Source organism: Coregonus lavaretus (genome assembly GCF_964263955.1).
Source record: "Coregonus lavaretus genome assembly, chromosome: 18".
NCBI lineage: Eukaryota > Metazoa > Chordata > Actinopteri > Salmoniformes > Salmonidae > Coregonus > Coregonus lavaretus.
The window spans coordinates 15186450-15207614 of NC_140005.1; the positions used below are offsets into that span (position 1 = coordinate 15186450).

Here is a 21165-nt window from a genome sequence, read left to right on the forward strand (position 1 = left end):
ATTTCATAGTTGATGTCTTCACTATTATTCTACAATGTAAAAAATTGTAAAAAGAAAGAAAAACCCTTGAATGAGTAGATGTGTCCAAACTTTTGACTGGTAGTGTAGACTGTGCAATATTTGCCCATTCTTCCTTGCAGAATTGTTCAAGCTCAGTCAAATTGCATGGTGACCGCTCATGGACTGCATTCTTCAAGTCATTCCACAGATTCTCAATGGGATTTAGGTCGGGGCTCTTACTAGGCCACTCAAGGACATTCACCTTCTTGTCCTTCAGCCACTGTACGGTTGCTTTGGCGGTGTGCTTTCGGTTGAAATGTGAACCATCTTCCCATTTTCAACTTCCTGGCAGAGGGCTGCAGGTTTGCCAAGAATCTGTTGTTATTTTGCACTGTCCATTTTCCCTTCTATTCTGACAAGTGCTCCATGCCCTGCTGAAGAGAAACACCCCCACAACAGGATGCTGCCACTGTAGGCATGGTGTTCTTTGGGTGGAAAGATGTATTGGGTTTTCACCAGACATATCGTTTTGCGTTCAGGCCAAAAATATCAATTTGGGTCTCATCTGACCACAGCACCTTTTGCCACTTGGCCTCGGAATCTACAATGTGCTTTTTTGGCAAAGCTCAAACAAGACTTAATGTGGCCTTTTTTGAGGAATGTTTTTTTTCTTGCCACCCTCCCATAGAGGCCAGATTTGTGGAGCGCTTGTGATATTGTGGTCACATGAACACATTGACCAGTCTTTGCCATAAAGGCCTGAAGCTCCTTCAATGTCGCCATTGGCTTCTTGGTAGCCTCTCTGATCAGTCTCCTCCTTGCCCGGTCATCCAGTTTGGCGTGACGGCCTGATCTATGCAGGGTCTGGGTGGTGCCATACGCCTTCCACTTCTTAATAATGGACTTAACTGTGCTCCGAGGGATAGACAAAGCCTTTGAAATATTTTTATATCCATCCTCTGACTTGTGCCTTTCCACAACTTTATCTCATAGATCTTTTGAAAGTACCTTTCCGCCCATAGTGGATTCTTTGCTTTGAATTGCACTACTAAGCAGTGGAGTCCTCTATGAACAACTGCTTTTATTCTGAACTAATCAAAGTCACTACAATTGATCACAGATGGAAGCCAATTAGCTTGATTTGTGATCTGGAAGATGGTTATACCTCAGCAAGTTTGCAATTGCAATTCTAAGGGGGGGTGTTCACCTATCCAAATAGTAAAATACCCTGTTTTACTTGTAATTAATTTTCAGAGGTTTTTTTTAGAGGTTTTTTTAGTTCACTTGGACATTGTGGGTTACTGTGTGTAAATAAAGCCGGAAAAAGTCTAATTTTATGTGTTTTCATTTCAGGCTGTAAGGCAACAAAAGGTGAACATTTTGAAAGGGAGTGGTGACTTTCTATACCCACTGTACACAGTAATTTTGACAACTTCCGGAGGACGTCCTCCAACCTATCAGAGCTCTTGCAACATGAACTGACATGTTGTCCACCAAATCAAAGGATCAGAGAATGAATCTAGTACTGAAAGCATAAGCTACAGCTAGCTAGCACTGCAGTTCATAAAATGTGGTGAGTAGTTGACTCAAAAAGAGAGAGACAATAGTGGAACAGTTTTGAACAAATTAATTTCTTAAGAAATGAAGGAGAAGAGAGCTATATTTCGTAGTCTCCCCCCCCCCCCACTTAGCTAGCGAATGCAGCTAGCTAGTTTAGCCTGCTCATACAGAGGGATGCTATGTTAGCTAGCTGGCTATGGCTATCCAACACTGGAACTCTAAGCTTTTGATTTTACTAATTTATTGCCAACGGGGCCTGCCGATGTAACTGCTTGCTGATTGTACACTGACTGTATTGCATGATTGTAGCAGGTTCACTAACGTGTTAGTTCTATTAGCTATGTTGACTGACGTTAGCTAATATGGTGACAACAATGTAGGCTGTATGTAGTGGTTATGATATTAATATTTAGCTTGGAAAGGTTTTTTCGCCTGGTCACAGACAGCTGATGTGTTGTGCACTGAAGTCCACAAGCGAAGGGAAAAGGTGAGAGGAGGAGAGCACGTAGATGCGAAGGAATACAACAAGCAAAGTGATCATGCTGCTATGAAAGTGAACTGTGTTTGCGTGTGATGAGTGTTTTCATTACGCTGATTCTGTTGAAAAACGTTTCTTAAACGGAAGCAAACGGAACGAAACAGGGATAAACATACCCACATTTGTCCAATAGAAACTCTAGTTTGCAACTGTTGGACTAATGATTACATCCTAGATCAGCTAGATGCAGGCAAGAGTGTACAAGGCAGTATTGAATGTGTCACTGTCTGTCACCTTGATTACTCACGACCTGTGTGCACCGACGTTGTAAACTTTCATTCATAGGCTAGGTTGTAGCAACCTGATGATGGGTATAGGGAAAATTTGAGTATCATGTAGTAGCCTAAACCTATCGATGTTACATTGAGCTGGGTGAATGGAATAATGAATGACAGTCATCCAATATGCTGTATTAGAAATAAGGCCATGCTCCAAAAAAAAAAAAAAGGTCCTCCCTCATCTTAAACGGCACCGACCGCCACTGGTGAAGGAGTAGCTAGCTAGCTACCTACTATGGAAGTCCATGGACAGCAATGGCTTAGCTCAAACTCCATCTGACCGAGTTCTACTACGGAAAAGCTAGAGACCGCGAAACACCTTGACGAGCTTTCTGCCTGCCTCCGGACTCCCAGCTTGACCACCTCTCTCCTATGACCACACAAGCCATAGACGTTCGAATGACTGTCCATCTCATGGTGTTGTGAGGTTGTTTTTCAAAATTACTTGTCTTTTTTTGTGCCTTGAAACACTTTGAGATTCTTTGAAAAGCGCTATGTACAGTGCATTCGGAAAGTATTCAGACCCCTTGACTCTTTCCACATTTTGTTACATTACAGCCTTATTCTAAAATTAATTAAATTGTCCCCCCCTCCCCCTCCCCTCCCTCCTCCCTCCTCAATCTACACACAATACCCCATAATGACAAAGCAAAAACTGGTTTTTAGATTTTTTTGCTAATTTATTAAAAATAAAAAACGGAAATATTACATTTACATAAGTACTCAGACCCTTTACTCAGTACTTCGTTGAAGCACCTTTGGCAGCGATTACAGCCTTGAGTCTTCTTGGGTATGACATTACAAGTTCGGCACACCTGTATTTGGGGAGTCCCATTCTTCTCTGCAGATCCTCTCAAGCTCTGTCAGGTTGGATGGGGAGCACTGCTGCACAGCTATTTTCAGGTCTCTCCAGAGATGTTCGATTGGGTTCAAGTCCGGGCTCTGGCTGGGCCACTCAAGGACATTCAGGGAATTGTCCCGAAGCCACCCCTGCGTTGTCTTGGCTGTGTGCTTAGGTTTGTTGTCCTGTTGGAAGGTGAACCTACGCCCCAGTCTGAGGTCCTGAGAGCTCTAGAGCAGGTTTCCATCAAGGATCTCTGTGTACTTTGCTCCGTTCATCTTTCCCTCGATCCTGACTAGTCTCCCAGTCCCTGCCCCTGAAAAACATCCCCACAGCATGATGCTGCCACCACCATGCTTCACCGTAGGGATGGTGCCAGGTTTCCTCCAGACGTGATGCTTGGCATTCAGGCCAAAAAGCTCAATTTGGTTTAATCACACCAGATAATCTTGTTTCTCATCGTCTGAGAGTCTTTAGGTGCCTTTGGCAAACTCAAAGCGGGCTGTCATGTGCCTTTTACTGAAGAGTGGCTTCCGTCTGGCCACTACATAAAGGCCTGATTGGTGGAGTGCTGCAGAGATGGTTGTCCTTCTGGAAGGTTCTCCCATCTCCACAGAGGAACTCTGGAGCTCTGTCAGAGTGACCATCGGGTTCTTGGTCACCTCCCTGACCAAGGCCCTTCTCCCCCGATTGCTCAGTTTGGCCGGGCGGCCAGCTCTAGGAAGAGTCTTGGTGTTTCCAAACTTCTCCCATTTAAGAATGATGGAGGCCACTGTGTTCCTGGGGACCTTCAATGCTGCAGACATTTTTTGGTACCCTTCCCCAGATCTGTACCTCGACACAATCCTGTCTCGGAGCTCTACGGACAATTCCTTCGACCTCATGGCTTGGTTTTTGCTCTGACATGCACTGTCAACTGTGGGACCTTATATAGACAGGTGTATGCCTTTCCAAATCATGTCCAATCAATTGAATTTACCACAGGTGGACTCCAATCAAGTTGTAGAAACATCTCAAGGATGATCAACGGAAACAGGATGCGCCTGAGCGCAATTGAGTCTCATAGCAAAGGGTCTGAATACTTATGTAAATAAGGTATGTTTTTTATTTTTAATACATTTGTAAAAATGTCAACACCTGTTTTCGCATTGTCATTATGGGGTATTGTGTGTAGATTGATGGGGCCATTTTGTTATTCAATCCATTTGAGAATAAGGCTGTAATGTAACAGTGGAAAAAGTCAAGGGGTCTGAATACTTTCCCAATGTACTGTAAGTTCAATAAATGATATAGTTTAGCTGGCGACGCCTCATCGGTTATTTGCAAAAATGTCAATGAGCGTCATCACTATCTTTCCTTTGCGGTACCTCAAACTGTCAGCTGAGATATTTTGTGAGTTGATTTTACTCCTGGCTCAGAGTTTGTCTGGGCAGTGTCTTATCATCCTACAACCTACTCTGAGCTGGGAGTTTTATTTGTCTTAAAACAGGTTTTAACATGACTCCAAGGACCTTTTCTGAGATGCTTTGTGGAAATTTCAGTTTCCATTTAACCCATCTGAACAGTAGGCTACAGTTCCTTGACGTGCCATAGGCCTATTTGAAGTCCCGTCTTGTGACTGTCGAATTTGTATAGCGCCTCACAATCATCACACATAACATAGCCGGGGCACTGTCATCATCATCCTCTTTTACCACTTCACCAAATCTTTCCCAAACATTTCTTTTCTGGACCTCCCTTTTCTTTATTTTTAACTCTCCATTTTGTTGCTTTTCTCTTATTGAATTAAACTCAGACATTGTCCTTCTTGCCTCCGTGGATGACATTAACTTTTGCTGGCGTGTAAGATATTTGGCGCGAGTACAGTTAGGCCAGAGCCTTAAATAATGAAAGAAAAACCTAAATGTAGCATACAGTTGAAGTCGGAAGTTTACATACACCTTAGCCAAATACATTTAACTCAGTTTTTCACAATTCCTGACATTTATCCTAGTAAAAATTCCCTGTCTTAGGTCAGTTAGGATCACCACTTTATTTTGAGAATGTGTAATGTCAGAATAATAGTAGAGAGAAAGATTTGTTTAAGCTTTTATTTATTTCATCACATTCCCAGTGGGTCAGAACTTTACATACACTGAATTAGTATTTGGTAGCAATGCCTTTAAATTGTTTAAACTTGGGTCAAACGTTTCGGGTAGCCTCCCACAAGCTTCCCACAATAAGTTGGGTGAATTTTGGCCCATTCCTTTTTTATGGTGGTTTTGGAGCAGTGGCTTCTTCCTTGCTGAGCGGCCTTTCAGGTTATGTCGATATAGGACTCGTTTTACTGTGGATATAGATACTTTTTTACCTGTTTCCTCCAGCATCTTCACAAGGTCCTGTGCTGTTATGGGATTGATTTGCACTTTCCGCACCAAAGTACGTTCATCTCTAGGAGACAGAACGCCTCTCCTTCCTAAGCGGTATGACGGCTGCGTGGTCCCATGGTGTTTATACTTGCATACTATTATTTGTACAGGTGAACGAGGTACCTTCAGGCGTTTGGAAATTGCTCCCAAGGATGAACCAGACTTGTGGAGGTCTACAATGTTTTTTCTGAGGTCTTGGCTGATTTCTTTTGATTTTCCCATGATGTCAAGCAAAGAGGCACTGAGTTTGAAGGTAGGCCTTGAAATACATCCAAAGGTACACCTCCAATTGACTCAAATTATGTCAATTAGCCTATCAGAAGCTTCTAAAGCATGACATTTTCTGGAATTTTCCAAGCTGTTTAAAGGCACAGTCAAATTATAAGTGAAATAATCTTGTCTGTAAACAATTGTTGGAAAAATGACTTGTCATGCACAAAGTAGATGTCCTAACCGACTTGCCAAAACTATAGTATAACAATAAATTTGTGGAGTGGTTGAAAAACAAGTTTTAATGACTCCAACCTAAGTGTATGTAAACTTCCGACTTCAACTGTATATACATTGCACAAGAATGATATTTATGGATTTTAAGGCATTATTTTCTCTTTAGTCAACCCGACCACCACCCACCCTTCATCCACACAATATTTTATGATCCAAAACCCACCCGCCCCGCCGATATAACGGGTTATGAGTCAACCCACGCCTCACTGTGTGAAAACCTGCACTGCAATCAATCACGGCCAAATCAAACTATGAATAATTGAAAGAGAATAGAATAAAAACCGAGATCCTCATTTAACATTTTAGTCATTTAGCAGATGCTCTTATCCAGAGGGACTTACAGGAGCAATTAAGGTTAAGTGTGTTGCTCAAGGGCACATCAACAGATTGTTCACCTAGTCAGCTTGGGGATTAGAACCAGCGAACTTTCGGTTACTGGCCTAACACTCTTAACCGCTAGGCTACCTGTTTCCAGACTGAATATTGTATGGTGTGTAAAACACAAATGGAACTATATTGAGAACTGAGGGATGGTGATATGTCGAAAAATTAAGAAAAAGGGACAGAAGGAAAACATTCTCATATCTTATGGATCAGGCAAGTGGAACAAGTGCCAGTCTTTGAAACCAAAGTTAGTCTAAATTAGCACAGCAGGGAAGAGACAAACATCCCTTTGTTTGACATTGCACTAACTACACTGCTCAAAAAAATAAAAGGAACACTAAAATAACACATCCTAGATCTGAATGAATGAAATAATCTTATTAAATACTTTTTTCTTTCCATAGTTGAATGTGCTGACAACAAAATCACACAAAAATTATCAATGGAAATCACATGTATCAACCCATGGAGGTCTGGATTTGGAGTCACCCTCAAAATTAAAGTGGAAAACCACACTACAGGCTGATCCAACTTTGATGTAATGTCCTTAAAACAAGTCAAAATGAGGCTCAGTAGTGTGTGTGGCCTCCACGTGCCTGTATGACCTCCCTACAACGCCTGGGCATGCTCCTGATGAGGTGGCGGATGGTCTCCTGAGGGATCTCCTCCCAGATCTGGACTAAAGCATCCGCCAACTCCTGGACAGTCTGTGGTGCAACGTGGCGTTGGTGGATGGAGCGAGACATGATGTCCCAGATGTGCTCAATTGGATTCAGGTCTGGGGAACGGGCGGGCCAGTCCATAGCATCAATGCCTTCCTCTTGCAGGAACTGCTGACACACTCCAGCCACATGAGGTATAGCATTGTCTTGCATTAGGAGGAACCCAGGGCCAACTGCACCAGCATATGGTCTCACAAGGGGTCTGAGGATCTCATCTCGGTACCTAATGGCAGTCAGGCTACCTCTGGCGAGCACATGGAGGGCTGTGCGGCCCCCCAAAGAAATGCCACCCCACACCATGACTGACCCACCGCCAAACCGGTCATGCTGGAGGATGTTGCAGGCAGCAGAACGTTCTCCACGGCGTCTCCAGACTGTCACATGTGCTCAGTGTGAACCTGCTTTCATCTGTGAAGAGCACAGGGCGCCAGTGGCGAATTTGCCAATCTTGGTGTTCTCTGGCAAATGCCAAACGTCCTGCACGGTGTTGGGCTGTAAGCACAACTCCCACCTGTGGACATCGGGCCCTCATACTACCCTCATGGAGTCTGTTTCTGACCGTTTGAGCAGACATGCACATTTGTGGCCTGCTGGAGGTCATTTTGTAGGGCTCTGGCAGTGCTCCTCCTGCTCCTCCTTGCACAGAGGTGGAGGTAGCAGTCCTGCTGCTGGGTTGTTGCCCTCCTACGGCCTCCTCCACGTCTCCTGATGTACTGGCCTGTCTCCTGGTAGCGCCTCCATGCTCTGGACACTACGCTGACAGACACAGCAAACCTTCTTGCCACAGCTCGCATTGATGTGCCATCCTGGATGAGCTGCACTACCTGAGCCACTTGTGTGGGTTGTAGACTCCGTCTCATGCTACCACTAGAGTGAAAGCACCGCCAGCATTCAAAAGTGACCAAAACGTCAGCCAGGAAGCATAGGAACTGAGAAGTGGTCTGTGGTCACGACCTGCAAAACCAGTCCTTTATTGGGGGTGTCTTGCTAATTGCCTATAATTTCCACCTGTTGTCTATTCCATTTGCACAACAGCATGTGAAATGTATTGTCAATCAGTGTTGCTTCCTAAGTGGACAGTTTGATTTCACAGAAGTGTGATTGACTTGGAGTTACATTGTGTTGTTTAAGTGTTCCCTTTATTTTTTTGAGCAGTGTAGTTAGCTTCCATGGAAAAGTAATGGGGGCCACACTCATAAAATTTGTGGGATTTCACAGTGTTTGATATGACATTTAAGTAGAACTGGAGACAGCATAATTATCCTATAAACAATTCATTTGCAGTGACATTTGTACCTAGTTTTGATTAGCAAAAGGTCACGTTGAACATTACATGCTCTGCTGTGGCAGCGGACCAAAACCTTTACTGCATATTCATTTTTTTTGGATCATTTTTTAAAAAGTTAGTCGAATGCTTAATGACTACGAAGATTAAAATACTCCAACAGCGCTGAAGTTACGTGGTGGCCCAACACCCTCAAGACACTGTTGGTGTTGCCTTTATTTTGTTAGTATCCTGTAGCATATGGGCAATTCCACGGTGATGCTGAGACTCAGAATTGTCTCTTTAAAATGCGTGTGAAACAAACACCAATGATTGCAAAGTTAAACAAACCACACAACTCTGCACAAGGACTACTTACAGTGAGGGAAAAAAGTATTTGATCCCCTGCTGATTTTGTACATTTCTGGCTCCCAGGTGTCTTTTATACAGGTAACGAGCTGAGATTAGGAGCACACTCTTAAAGGGAGTGCTCCTAATCTCAGTTTGTTACCTGTATAAAAGACACCTGTCCACAGAAGCAATCAATCAATCAGATTCCAAACTCTCCACCATGGCCAAGACCAAAGAGCTCTCCAAGGATGTCAGGGACAAGATTGTAGACCTACACAAGGCTGGAATGGGCTACAAGACCATCGCCAAGCAGCTTGGTGAGATGGTGACAACAGTTGGTGCGATTATTCGCAAATGGAAGAAACACAAAAGAACTGTCAATCTCCCTCGGCCTGGGGTTTCCATGCAAGATCTCACCTCGTGGAGTTGCAATGATCATGAGAACGGTGAGGAATCAGCCCAGAAGTACACGGGAGGATCTTGTCACTGATCTCAAGGCAGCTGGGACCATAGTCACCAAGAAAACAATTGGTAACACACTACGCCGTGAAGGACTGAAATCCTGCAGCGCCCGCAAGGTCCCCCTGCTCAAGAAAGCACATATACATGCCCGTCTGAAGTTTGCCAATGAGGGAGGGTTCTGAAGGTTCGAGTTGCCAAACGTCAGCCTCGAAACCTTAATGACTTGGAGAAGATCTGCAAAGAGGAGTGGGACAAAATCCCTCCTAAGATGTGTGCAAACCTGGTGGCCAACTACAAGAAACGTCTGACCTCTGTGATTGCCAACAAGGGTTTTGCCACCAAGTACTAAGTCATGTTTTGCAGAGGGGTCAAATACTTATTTCCCTCATTAAAATGCAAATCAATTTATAACATTTTTGACATGCGTTTTTCTGGATGTTTTTGTTGTTATTCTGTCTCTCATTGTTCAAATAAACCTACCATTAAAATTATAGACTGATCATGTCTTTGTCAGTGGGCAAATGTACAAAATCAGCAGGGGATCAAAAACTTTTTTCCCTCACTGTAAATGTCCATTGAAAATGTTACAAAAACACATGTAACAGAATGACAGCAAAGTCATTCTCTTACCAAACTTTACATCTGCACTGTTCAATTCAATGTGTTTTTGTAAGATTTTCAGTGGAAATTGTTAAAAGTAGTCCATGTGCACAGAGTTGTATGGTTTGTTTAACTTCTCAATCATTTTTTCTTTGACAGACATACATTTTAAAGTGAAAATCGGAGTACTGGTATCACTTGGTAACAGTGACATTTTCCATATGCATACATAACTTGCTTGACATACAGAATCAACACCTTAGTGAAATGAATGCAGCTGAGTGAACTTTTATTAAGCTCAATAACATTCTAAAAAGCATGAATGAAATAGCCAACTTCAAAAAGTAAAGACAAAGATCAATTGTAAAAAGAGCAACTATTACACTAGCATGGAGAACATTTACTCAAAACCCCCCCAAAAAAACATTAAAGTTGCAAACCAGACTGAAGTCTTACAGGAGCAAACAAAATGCATACCTGTTGTAGGGGTGCTGCAGCGCACCCCCTGAAAAAAATCAGAAAATAAGTAGTGCACTGGGCCTTTACTAGTCCTGTATTAGCAGACCGATATAGCGGTCTGTAGCGCTGCCTTTTTACTTTCTTTCTGCATGCCCCCACCCCCAAACATCTTCCCTTGGCTATGCCTGTATGATTATCAAAGATGAATGTGACCAGAGGGTAAGGTGACACAAAATATTGACCAACATGGTTACAATATTTTTTACAAATAAAATTCAAAGTTACAAACAAGCTCCATTTTCATGTGTTCGTATGTATAAAGGGTCTTTGTTAACAGCAGCCCTCTCCACAAATATTAGGCGACAAACATTTAAAACAAAAAATAATGTTTCTAGCTTAGTTCGGTTAAGAACTACAGCCCCTCTCCAGTCTATCACTACCACACTGAGACATCACCAGTGGGCTCAAACTTGGAAGGTTTGTCTGGGAGGGAGGGGTTCCAAAGAAGCACTCTTGGACACTTTCTCAAGGTAACTAAATGAAAATTGATAAAATGTATTTCCAACAAAATGTTTTGTCCTAAGAAAGTCCCAACTCGTTGATACAAAAGAGATACACTGTACTGTACAGTTAGGCTAGTCAGTGTCCTCAAATTCAGCATCGTGGAGAAGTTGATGAAATTTCAGCTTAATTGCACACTTTTTCCTGTAAGGTAACCGCTTGAGGTGAGGGAGTAGGCTCATGAAGAACATCTCATCCTCATTGTCTCCTTGTCCAGCTGTTTGCCAGGAATCTTTCCATGTCATCTCATGCAAGTTGTTGTCCAAAGGTGGTGACATCTTGGTATCAACCACACTTCCATCTAGATCAATCAGGACGTCAGAGGTGCTAGTTGTCTCATCTTTTCCATCATCAAACTCCTCTGTGCTATTGTTGCTGCCAGTGCCTCTACCTCGTTGTATGTATGGGATCAGAAATGCCATTAACTCACTATATCTCCATTTTTTTAGGGCTTTCCCCGTGGCACCACGAATCCGATCTGCTTTCACTTTCCTTGTGAACACATCCCTCAGGTTTCTCCATTTCTTTCGGGCATCTTCCTCTGGAACAGAAAAAGAGGTTATCCAAGTTTGACAGTAGTCTGTTCTGTTGAACTTTTCCTTATGGCTATACCAGTGCTTTATGCATGGTCATTTGGATGAGCAATGTGTTCCCACAAATGTAGACGTTGTCGGACTAACCACTTAAATTCATAAACAGAGTTAGGATGCGTAAAGACCCCGTCTCTATAGCGTAGCATTACGTTGTCAGTGGATAAAATGGCTTGCACTGCTCTAACTAAGAGTTTATCTCCAGTGTTGACATAATATTGTTAAATCATTGGATTATATTCTTATACTAACACTGACCTAATCATCGTTAATAAACTGCTGGTGTAGCAACCAACATTTTTCTTGGTGGGACACTGGTGGTGCAAATCATGAGTGCCCACTCAACTGGTTCACCTTAGGTAGCAAGTTAATTCGTTAGCTAGCTAACGTTAGCTAACTAGTAAACAAACCGTGACACACTGCCCCTGTGGTTAGCTAACTTCACTCTCCAAGGTATATTGACCAAGGCAATCAGCATTACTAATCAATCAATCAACGTAGCCAACTATTCCAATGCAATTAACAAAACAATAAAGAGTGAGGAACAGTTAAGGGTCGCAAACAATTAACGTTACAAACTAACCAGGCAAAACAGTAGCTAGCTAGCTAGCTAGCATAGACCTGGAAGTTAACAAACTCAGTGTGAACGATGTTGTTCGCTAGAAAATATATCAAGCTAGTCTACACAATATTGTCAGATATGTCAAACTTAATAACTAACGTTAGCGAAGAACACGTTTTCTAGCTAGCTAGTAACGTTAAAAATGTTACTCATTACTGACGTTAACTTAGCTAGCCCAAATGTATGCTACTGTTCTTAGCGTGTTAATCAGACCATACCTTTCAGTCCCAATTGTTTACCCACAGCCTTCCATGCATCAGCTTTTTTTATCGGGTCCCTATATGAAGTCAAAGTTGAGTTATATAATTCTGGGTAGTCTGAAACTGCTGATATGATTCTTTCTGCAGCCATCCCAAGACTAGCTAGTTAGTTATCTAGCTAACCAGGAGGCAGGTAGCCAGACCACTGTGAAGCCAGCAAGAATAACTAAGCACTTCCGGGTCGGGGTCAATGATTTTTGGAATCTTTTAGAATGAGGCCTGTCCTGTACACACTGTATATGCAAAAGAATCGATAGGATATACTTATACTATATTAAAATGTAGAGTTTACACACCCAGGGTCGTTGCTTTTATTATTGTGGCCCTTAATCGGTTTAATACCGGTCAGATGCGAATAGAACATACATATTGCACTGTACACCCGTACATTGTGTCGCAGTCAAAGTGGTGTCCATTCTATTAAGGAGCACTATACTGTATATCCTCCAGAGTTTACATACCCAAGCTCATCACAACTATTTTTGTGGCCCTGTAATGCGCAATATATATGTTCCAATATGCATATCAGAGTCATAATCTGACCTACAGTATTTCCCACAGAAATGTTGTTCTCTCAAATCAAATCAAATTTTATTGGTCACATGCGCCGAATACAACAGGTGCAGACATTACAGTGAAATGCTTACTTACAGCCCTTAACCAACAGTGCATTTATTTTAAACAAAAAAGTAAGAATAAAACAACAACAAAAAAGTGTTGAGAAAAAAAGAGCAGAAGTAAAAATAAAGTGACAGTAGGGAGGCTATATATACAATAGAATAAAGTGACAGTAGGGAGGCTATATATACAGGGGGGTACCGTTGCATAGTCAATGTGCGGGGGCACCGGCTAGTTGAGGTAATATGTACATGTGGGTAGAGTTAAAGTGACTATGCATAAATACTTAACAGAGTAGCAGCAGCGTAAAAAGTATGGGATGGGGGGGCAGTGCAAATAGTCCGGGTAGCCATGATTAGCTGTTCAGGAGTCTTATGGCTTGGGGGTAGAAGCTGTTGAGAAGTCTTTTGGACCTAGACTTGGCACTCCGGTACCGCTTGCCGTGCGGTAGCAGAGAGAACAGTCTATGACTAGGGTGACTGGAGTCTTTGACAATTTTGAGGGCCTTCCTCTGACACCGCCTGGTATAGAGGTCCTGGATGGCAGGGAGCTTTGCCCCTGTGATGTACTGGGCCGTACGCACTACCCTCTGTAGTGCCTTGCGGTCAGAGGCCAAGCAGTTGCCATACCAGGCGGTGATGCAACCAGTCAGGATGCTCTCGATGGTGCAGCTGTAGAATTTTTTGAGGATCTGAGGACCCATGCCAAATCTTTTTAGTCTCCTGAGGGGGAATAGGCTTTGTCGTGCCCTCTTCACAACTGTCTTGGTGTGTTTGGACCATGATAGTTCGTTGGTGATGTGGACACCAAGGAACTTGAAGCTCTCAACCTGTTCCACTACAGCCCCGTCGATGAGAATGGGGGCGTGCTCAGTCCTCTTTTTTTTCCTGTAGTCCACAATCATCTCCTTTGTCTTGGTCACGTTGAGGGAGAGGTTGTTGTCCTGGCACCACACGGCCAGATCTCTGACCTCCTCCCTATAGGCTGTCTCATCGTTGTCGGTGATCAGGCCTACCACTGTTGTGTCGTCGGCAAACTTAATGATGGTGTTGGAGTCGTGCCTGGCCATGCAGTCATGGGTGAACAGAGAGTACAGGAGGGGACTGAGCACGCACCCCTGAGGGGCCCCCGTGTTGAGGATCAGTGTGGCAGATGTGTTGTTACCTACCCTTACGACCTGGGGGCGGCCCGTCAGGAAGTCCAGGATCCAGTTGCAGAGGGAGGTGTTTAGTCCCAGGATCCTTAGCTTAGTGATGAGCTTTGAGGGCACTATGGTGTTGAATGCTGAGCTGTAGTCAATGAATAGCATTCTCACGTAGGTGTTCCTCTTGTCCAGGTGGGAAAGGGCAGTGTGGAGTGCGATAGAGATTGCATCATCTGTGGATCTGTTGGGGCGGTATGCAAATTGGAGTGGGTCTAGGGTTTCTGGGATTATGCTGTTGATGTGAGCCATGACCAGTCTTTCAAAGCACTTCATGGCTACAGACGTCAGTGCCACGGGTCGGTAGTCATTTAGGCAGGTTATCTTAGAGTTCTTGGGCACGGGGACTATGGTGGTCTGCTTGAAACAATGGTGTAGCTCAGCTCCTGGCCCAGGTGACAGAGGTGGAACAACTGCAAACAGGTTCAGCAGTGGAGGAGCCAGCAGCACAGCTCCATCAATAACACCACTACCTGACAGTAAATCAACCCCTTCACAATCCCTTACAACTACAAAAATCCCCTAGTACCACTAAAGCAAATATGCATTTCTTAGTCAACAAATACTGTATTTATTTTATGCGGCCATGGTTCTATGAAATTTTATCTTCATTTTCTTGGAGTGCTGAGGTTTCTCCACTGTCACATGATGCAGAGTTTTGATGATCTTGATAAGCAGATGAAGAGGATTTGTTGACAGGGCTTGATTCAAGCTTGCATTTAGAGGAGGACTACAGAGAAAGGGGGAGTTCTGTTAATTTACAACATCTGCTTTAACTGTGTTTGTTTTTATCCTGGTTATGATTGTATTCATGTCATATTTGTAAAATACATATTTGTTTTGTAAGTAATTGCTTGTATTAATAGTAGCTATTCATTTTATATAGTAAATCAATTTAGCATAAAATAAAGTGTACATTTGAAACTGGTTTGTTCTCTAGTTCTGCAACAAGACTAGGAACTCCGAGAGGACAGGGAATACCTGAGTCACAGAGGAATCTGAGGAGTGAGTCGGCCTTACTGTGGAAGGGCAATGTTTCATCCCTAGAAAAAGACAATGCCCACAATAGTTTCATGTTACCTTCTTCAAAAACGATATTCATCGCAGTCAGCAAACTGCATATACTGTAACTTCGGGAAATAAGATGGCTCTAATTCACTGAACATCAATAATTAAATTATATCTTTAACTCAGCTGAACACACCGTAGTAGTCCGTCACTCACTGTTGTAGCGTTCCTGCAGCAGCCGTGATATTGGCGTAGTGTCCGGCTGGCTCTCATTTACCAGATACTTCCTCTGCTGCTGGTACATGTCCTCCAGCTTCTCCATCAACAGCACTTTGTCTGTGATGATGCGCTTGGTGCATAGCCTCTGAACCTGCAAACCAGGTGGACGGAACTGATGGCCCTCAGTTTGCAACAAAAACATGAGTGCCTTTCCATGGCTAACCTTGAAACTAATTTACCTGATCTTTGATCTTGTGGACCATGCCCTTGTCTCCTTCAATACTGTAGCCATATTTTTTGAGGAGCCCCTGTATATGCCTTGTAGACAAAGAAAAAACATTGATTTATTGTTTATAATGTTATGGACATAGCTACATGGATAAACACTCATACCGGTAAAGCTAACACAGATATGGCATGACATTATATCCCACTGGGCACACCCTAATTAAATAAACGTTGTTTCCACATCATTTCAATGAAATGACGTGGAACCAAAGTGGAATAGACATTGAATTGACGTCTGTGCCCAGTGGGATGGATTTTGAACTGAACTCTGACTCACCTATGGACCTGGGGGTGGGGTTCCAGTACAAACCGCTCCTGTAGGAGATGCTGCAGCTCTGGTCCCTTCACTTTAAGGATCTTTAGGGCCTCACAGGCAGCGATGCGTACCTGGGGTTCCTCCTCATGATGTAATGCCCAGAGGAGGAGGTCCTGGAGGGTGGGCGTGAGGCAACCTATCTTCCCTAAAGCTAACAAACAATTGCAGTGCCTCAACACGTTCACACATCTGCTTTCTGACACTAGACTTATACTGTATATTTAGATACACTATCACAGAAAGTTGCATATGTAGTGCAGTTGCAGTTTCACACTGTCATTACAAAATCTACTCTGTTGGCCAGTGGTCATCACCATGCTGCTTACCACTGATTGCAACAACTTTAACCTCCCATGCTGGGTCATTCTGCGTTAGCTGAATCAGCTGATTCAAGACCTAAAACCAAAAAGTAAAGACGAGGCATTTTTTCACCTGAAGTCCATCATCTATCTATAATGAAGTGATATTGCCAAAGAAGGCGTGGTTTATAGGATATATTGGCATGAGTATTAGGCACGAGACGAAGTCGAGACAAACGTCTGCAAACTGCTGCCTCTCCTCAACCCTTTCTCACCATGCTGTCCATCATAATGAGAGCTGCAGCAGTCAGACAGGCCTGTTTCCTCACAGCCACTAAGTTGTCATTGAAACATTTCAGGAAGGGTGGCAGCAGCTTGGCGGTCATGATCTGTAGCTGAGCTATGAGGATGAGAGCCTCCACCTTCCAGGAGGCGGGACCTTCCTCTAGCTTCATTCTGAAACAGCCAATGGGTGAGGTTTTAGGAAAAGAGTGAGATGCCCTCTGATCAGCTCATTAGTGATCACCAAATGCCAATCTGGTACCTCAGCTCGTTGTGCACATCTCGTCCCATTCCTAGTTTCCCCAGGGCCTGGGCTGCAGTCTGTTTCACTTTACCACTCCAGTCATTCCACATCAGGTAGATCAACTTGTTTGCAAGGTCCTACAAAAAATAATTTCTAATGAGTACATAATCACATATCAGTATCATAATTTAGGTTTGATTTGAGACACCAAATAAAATCACAGAATTAGGGCCTCAAGAAATCTATAAAATGTATGAGATTGCAGGAGACACCTTATTAATTGGGCCTTTCAATTGGGAGATAGTGTTGCAAGCCATGAGTCTGGTCCTCCAGTTGGCACAATTCAACTCCTCAGCCAGCAGAGAGTGAACTAGAGTCTAAAGAAAAATGTTAAGACCAGAAAAATGACATTTCATTTATCATGGATTTGTTATTAAACAGAAGAGCATAGGCTAATAGTGCTTGCCCCAATGACTGGGTATATAATGGGTATATCATTTAGTTTAAGCAATTTAAGGGGAACAAATTGGAGTTACGTACTGTCTTGCTACTGATGCTGGCAAGTAGAGCGGCTGACTGTTCATTATCTGTTTGAACCTCACTGACGAAGTGCTGGGAGAGAAGTCTCTGAATGACTGTCCGACTGTGCTCCCCTTCCATGGCCAGGCACTGTGCTGCCACCCAGCTGTCTGCACCTACACCTGCAGAGTCTGACACGAAACACTACACCATTCATTTGATGTCAGTGAAACGCAATTCATCCTGAATAATAAACCCATACCTAAGTTATTTACTTAAAGTATTGGTGTTCCATTTACAGTTTATATTCCTTTCAGATGTGAGTATTCACACAGACAATCTGGGCCTTGGTGGTAAGGAAAGACATGAGGTGCAACTATCTTTTAAGGTATGTGTTATTACAATGTACTCCAAAATAAATTCAGTATGACCTAACCTTGATGTAGTGCATTGCGGAGGATTATTCGGGCTCGGGAGTCTGGCGTGCCCATGGCATACTGGCACACTGCTGCTGCCATCTGAACTCTCTTCACAGGGTCGTCGAGAGCCAGGAGAAGAAGTGGCTGGAGCTCCTGAGGAACTGGCTGGATGTCCCACACACGGCCATACTGACCTGGGGTGGGTTTCACAAAAACAAGTGCTAAAGTATGTTTTGTCCATGTCCACTATATATGTACATACTCACACACAAGTACCTAAACAAATTGAAAAAGATTAGTTTAGATATGACGCAATCTATTACATCTCACCTGTATCTGTGGGATGTTGCTCTTCCCTCGGTCTGTTCACTGCCCCTGATGCACAAGTGGCTATGGCTGACAGGCGAACGTAGTAGTGCAGGTCTTTAAGGGCCCTCTTCAGCCCTTCAATAGTCACACTCTGCCAGGTGATCTCTAGAACAGGAAGGAACAGCCTCCTCAGATTAAAGAGCAAACTGAAGTGCTTGTCTTCTGTGACAATATACAGTAACTTTGGAGTATGTCTGGGCATGCTGTAGTGTAACGATGTGAAATAAATTAGGCTTAACAGCACAGTGATATTGACAAATGCTTAGAGAACATCAATATTTAATGACAAGGAGACCACCTGATCTTCCAGGCGCTCCTCCATCCCTCCACTGCGTAGCGTAAGGAGGAGAGCTCAGGCATAGGGTTGTAGAGGGGTTGCTGTCTGGGCACCTCTGTGTCTTGCCCGCTGTAGTCAGGAGGTCTCAGACCCACCTCTGTGGCATAGTCAGCAGTGGTAGGCAGGTCCACCCACCGCCGAGCACCTTTCTCCACCCGTCGCATTCCTACCCAATGGAATTTGAATTAGTAAAACCTTGCCTTTATCAGAGGTTGTATTTCTTTGGTTAAAGTCCCAACCTTGTGTCTCATTGTGCATGGTTGCTGCTGAAGCCTTTGTCCACTTATCTGGACCACAGGGGAAAAAGTCTTGAAGGTTCTTTTGGTACTCTGAATTGTTGTCCATGATGATGCGATCGTGGTTCCGTGGATCACGCTGATGTACCTGTTTGGCTATTCCTGCAACATGCAAAGTCAAGGCAATATGATGTAGATCAATAACCAATGTAGAAAATACTTTTTTCAGTTGAATGTGAATTGAGAGAGAGGGTGTACCAGAAAATATTTCCTGTTCAAAGTTGTTCTCTGTGTGCAAGACATGGCTTCCAGCACGGGGGTTGAGGCTATCCTGAAGACGAGGAGGTTGAGGTGTTTCAATGTGCTTGACTGCTACAGTGTTGGCAGTCTGGTTCATACCCCCAGGCTCATCAGAACATGCAGGGGGAAGAGAGTAGCCCTGCACCCTGCGGCAGGGATGTCAAGTGAAAATAGAGATCAGTGATATGAAACCGTGAATACAAATTCTGATGATCTACACATTATAGAAACTCACATAAAACATCAACTTTAGTGCATTGGACACTATTTGTTTGAGGCGTAAAACTGACTGGGGACTCAATAATTCAACATGAAATATTACAGTAGGTTTTGTCTCCTTGCCTGTAGTATACAGGAAGAGGTGTCTCAGCCTTGCTGCTCTGAAGAGCCCGCTGCTTCTCAGTCTGCTTGTGGAGATCTTGGTAGCTGCAGAAATCCTCCTCACACATGGGCTCCTCATTGACTAGATCTGTGGCGCTGGCCGAACCATACTGACTCCTCAGCAGTGACTGCAGCCGAGTCTTATTCTGGCACTGGTTTGGAATCTGTTGACTCACTATCCACTGGGCTGTGGTCTTGGACAGCTTCTTTAGCACAAACTCATCCCAGTGGCAGCTCTTTAAACGGTCCTCCCTGCCTCCTGTAGATGCTTCCTCTAGACAGTTGTAAACATTAGAAACTCCTCGTAGTCCTGTCCTTTTAAAGGAATCTAAGAGCCCCCCCTGGTGACTAGGCAGTGTAAAGGAGTCTTTGGCAGTTAATGGAGCAAGTTGGGATATTTGTAATTCAGGGAGCATAGAGGGAGGGTCTCTGAAGCCTCTGTTCTTGGCAGGATCCTGAGGTGAAGGATGAAGGGGGATACCTTTCAACGATTTTATCCCTGTGCTCTTCAGCTTGGGACTTGGTGCCAGAGGTCCAGAGGCATTGAAAAGCCAGTGGAAGTCAGCTTGACTGTAAGGTATACTGTCTGACCCCATCTCCCATATAACATCTTTGGAGAAGGTGAGACCGCAGGTGGCATTGTTGAGGAGTTGTCTGTAGAGCTGCTGGCCTTTCAGATTTTGTAGGCGGCCCACCTTTGATTTGGTGCGTTTTACCAAATCCATGTTGCTTAATGTATCCTCTTGGGGAACAAACATTCATTAAAAAATTTAACATAAATAAATTGGGTGCAATTCAAAGAGCCTCACATTGCTAGGTTCATATGTTGCTGAGAAGTGCATAAAATACCATAAAAGGATGCATAAAATCTCTTTAAAAGGAATGATACTGTAAGTCGCTAAAATACTATATCTTGAGCCTGCTAATCAGCCCACTTAAATTATAAGTATAAGATACATTTTTCAAACCATAACATTTGAAACCATAAAAAGCCTAAACACTTACCTGCATATTTTGTTGTCTCTCCGTATACCTGTTGTAGTAGACAGAATACTAGGTCTAAAATATATATATATTATATCTATATATATATTATATCTATAATGTTATCTTCAACCTAGACATAATCCAGGAAGAATCACCACCTCCAATGCTGCTAACAGCTGTTGACCATTAGTTGTCATGGCAACAAAGCAGCTGAGAGTTTGCCAGGGATAGCTTTGTTCATGTCTTTGTGAATGTAGCAGCAATGTAACAACAACCAACAGATATTTTATGCTTACACAAAATACATGATTTTCTTAGATGCCTTTTTATTAACAGTCACTGCCATTTAAAACGGCACAATTTCTTTATTGCTCTCTGTATGCTTTTAAAATGTTGTCAATCACTTTGTTCAAACTCCAGATTTAATCCAATCAAGTTATTTTGCAATATAATTCTAATTTATAAAGCAATATTATCTCATCATGATTTCTATTAAAATAATCTGTATCAATAATTGAACTGCTTTGGACTCACAAATAGATTACAATTCACCTTTTAAACTAACTTTGAGAATTGGAGTAAGTATCTCAACATGCTCCCTTGAGACTATAGGCATGGATGCTTATGTTAGCTTTTGAACCTAGCTTGCATTTGTTGTAACAAATTATTAATATTATTAATATTAATAATAATAGATTATAATTAATAATTCATATTATTCAAACTCTCACATAA

The 21165-nt window shown here is 43.0% G+C and overlaps 2 protein-coding genes across 2 annotated transcripts; both read right to left on the minus strand.

The window, feature by feature from the left end:
- Positions 1 to 10178: 10178 nt before the first annotated feature.
- Positions 10179 to 12551, minus strand: LOC311145510 (uncharacterized protein). The gene is made up of 2 exons (XM_084181762.1): positions 12366 to 12551; positions 10179 to 11476 (listed from the first exon to the last, which is right to left on the minus strand). The coding sequence occupies exons 1-2, from the start codon at positions 12496 to 12498 to the stop codon at positions 11010 to 11012; spliced, it is 600 nt and encodes a 199-aa protein (XP_084037888.1). The 5' UTR covers positions 12499 to 12551; the 3' UTR covers positions 10179 to 11009.
- Positions 12552 to 14693: 2142 nt separating this feature from the next.
- heatr4 (HEAT repeat containing 4) lies at positions 14694 to 19159 on the minus strand (the record flags this gene model as incomplete). The annotated part of the gene is given in 16 exon segments (XM_084181956.1): positions 14694 to 14956; positions 15208 to 15269; positions 15451 to 15604; positions 15693 to 15771; positions 16019 to 16208; positions 16384 to 16453; positions 16632 to 16812; positions 16901 to 17019; positions 17155 to 17259; positions 17423 to 17592; positions 17838 to 18014; positions 18151 to 18292; positions 18478 to 18711; positions 18715 to 18732; positions 18734 to 18924; positions 19021 to 19159. Coding segments are annotated over 16 exon segments (2169 nt in total). The 3' UTR covers positions 14694 to 14818.
- Between the last annotated feature and the right edge of the window lie 2006 nt (positions 19160 to 21165).

Coding starts and splice junctions, on each gene's coding strand:
- LOC311145510 (XM_084181762.1), bottom strand. CDS start 12,498: ATGGCTGCAGAAAGAATCATATCAGCAGTTTCAGACTACCCAGAATTA. Junction 11,477..12,365: donor TAAACAATTGGGACTGAAAG/GTATGGTCTGAT, acceptor TTTCTGTTCCAG/AGGAAGATGCCCGAAAGAAA.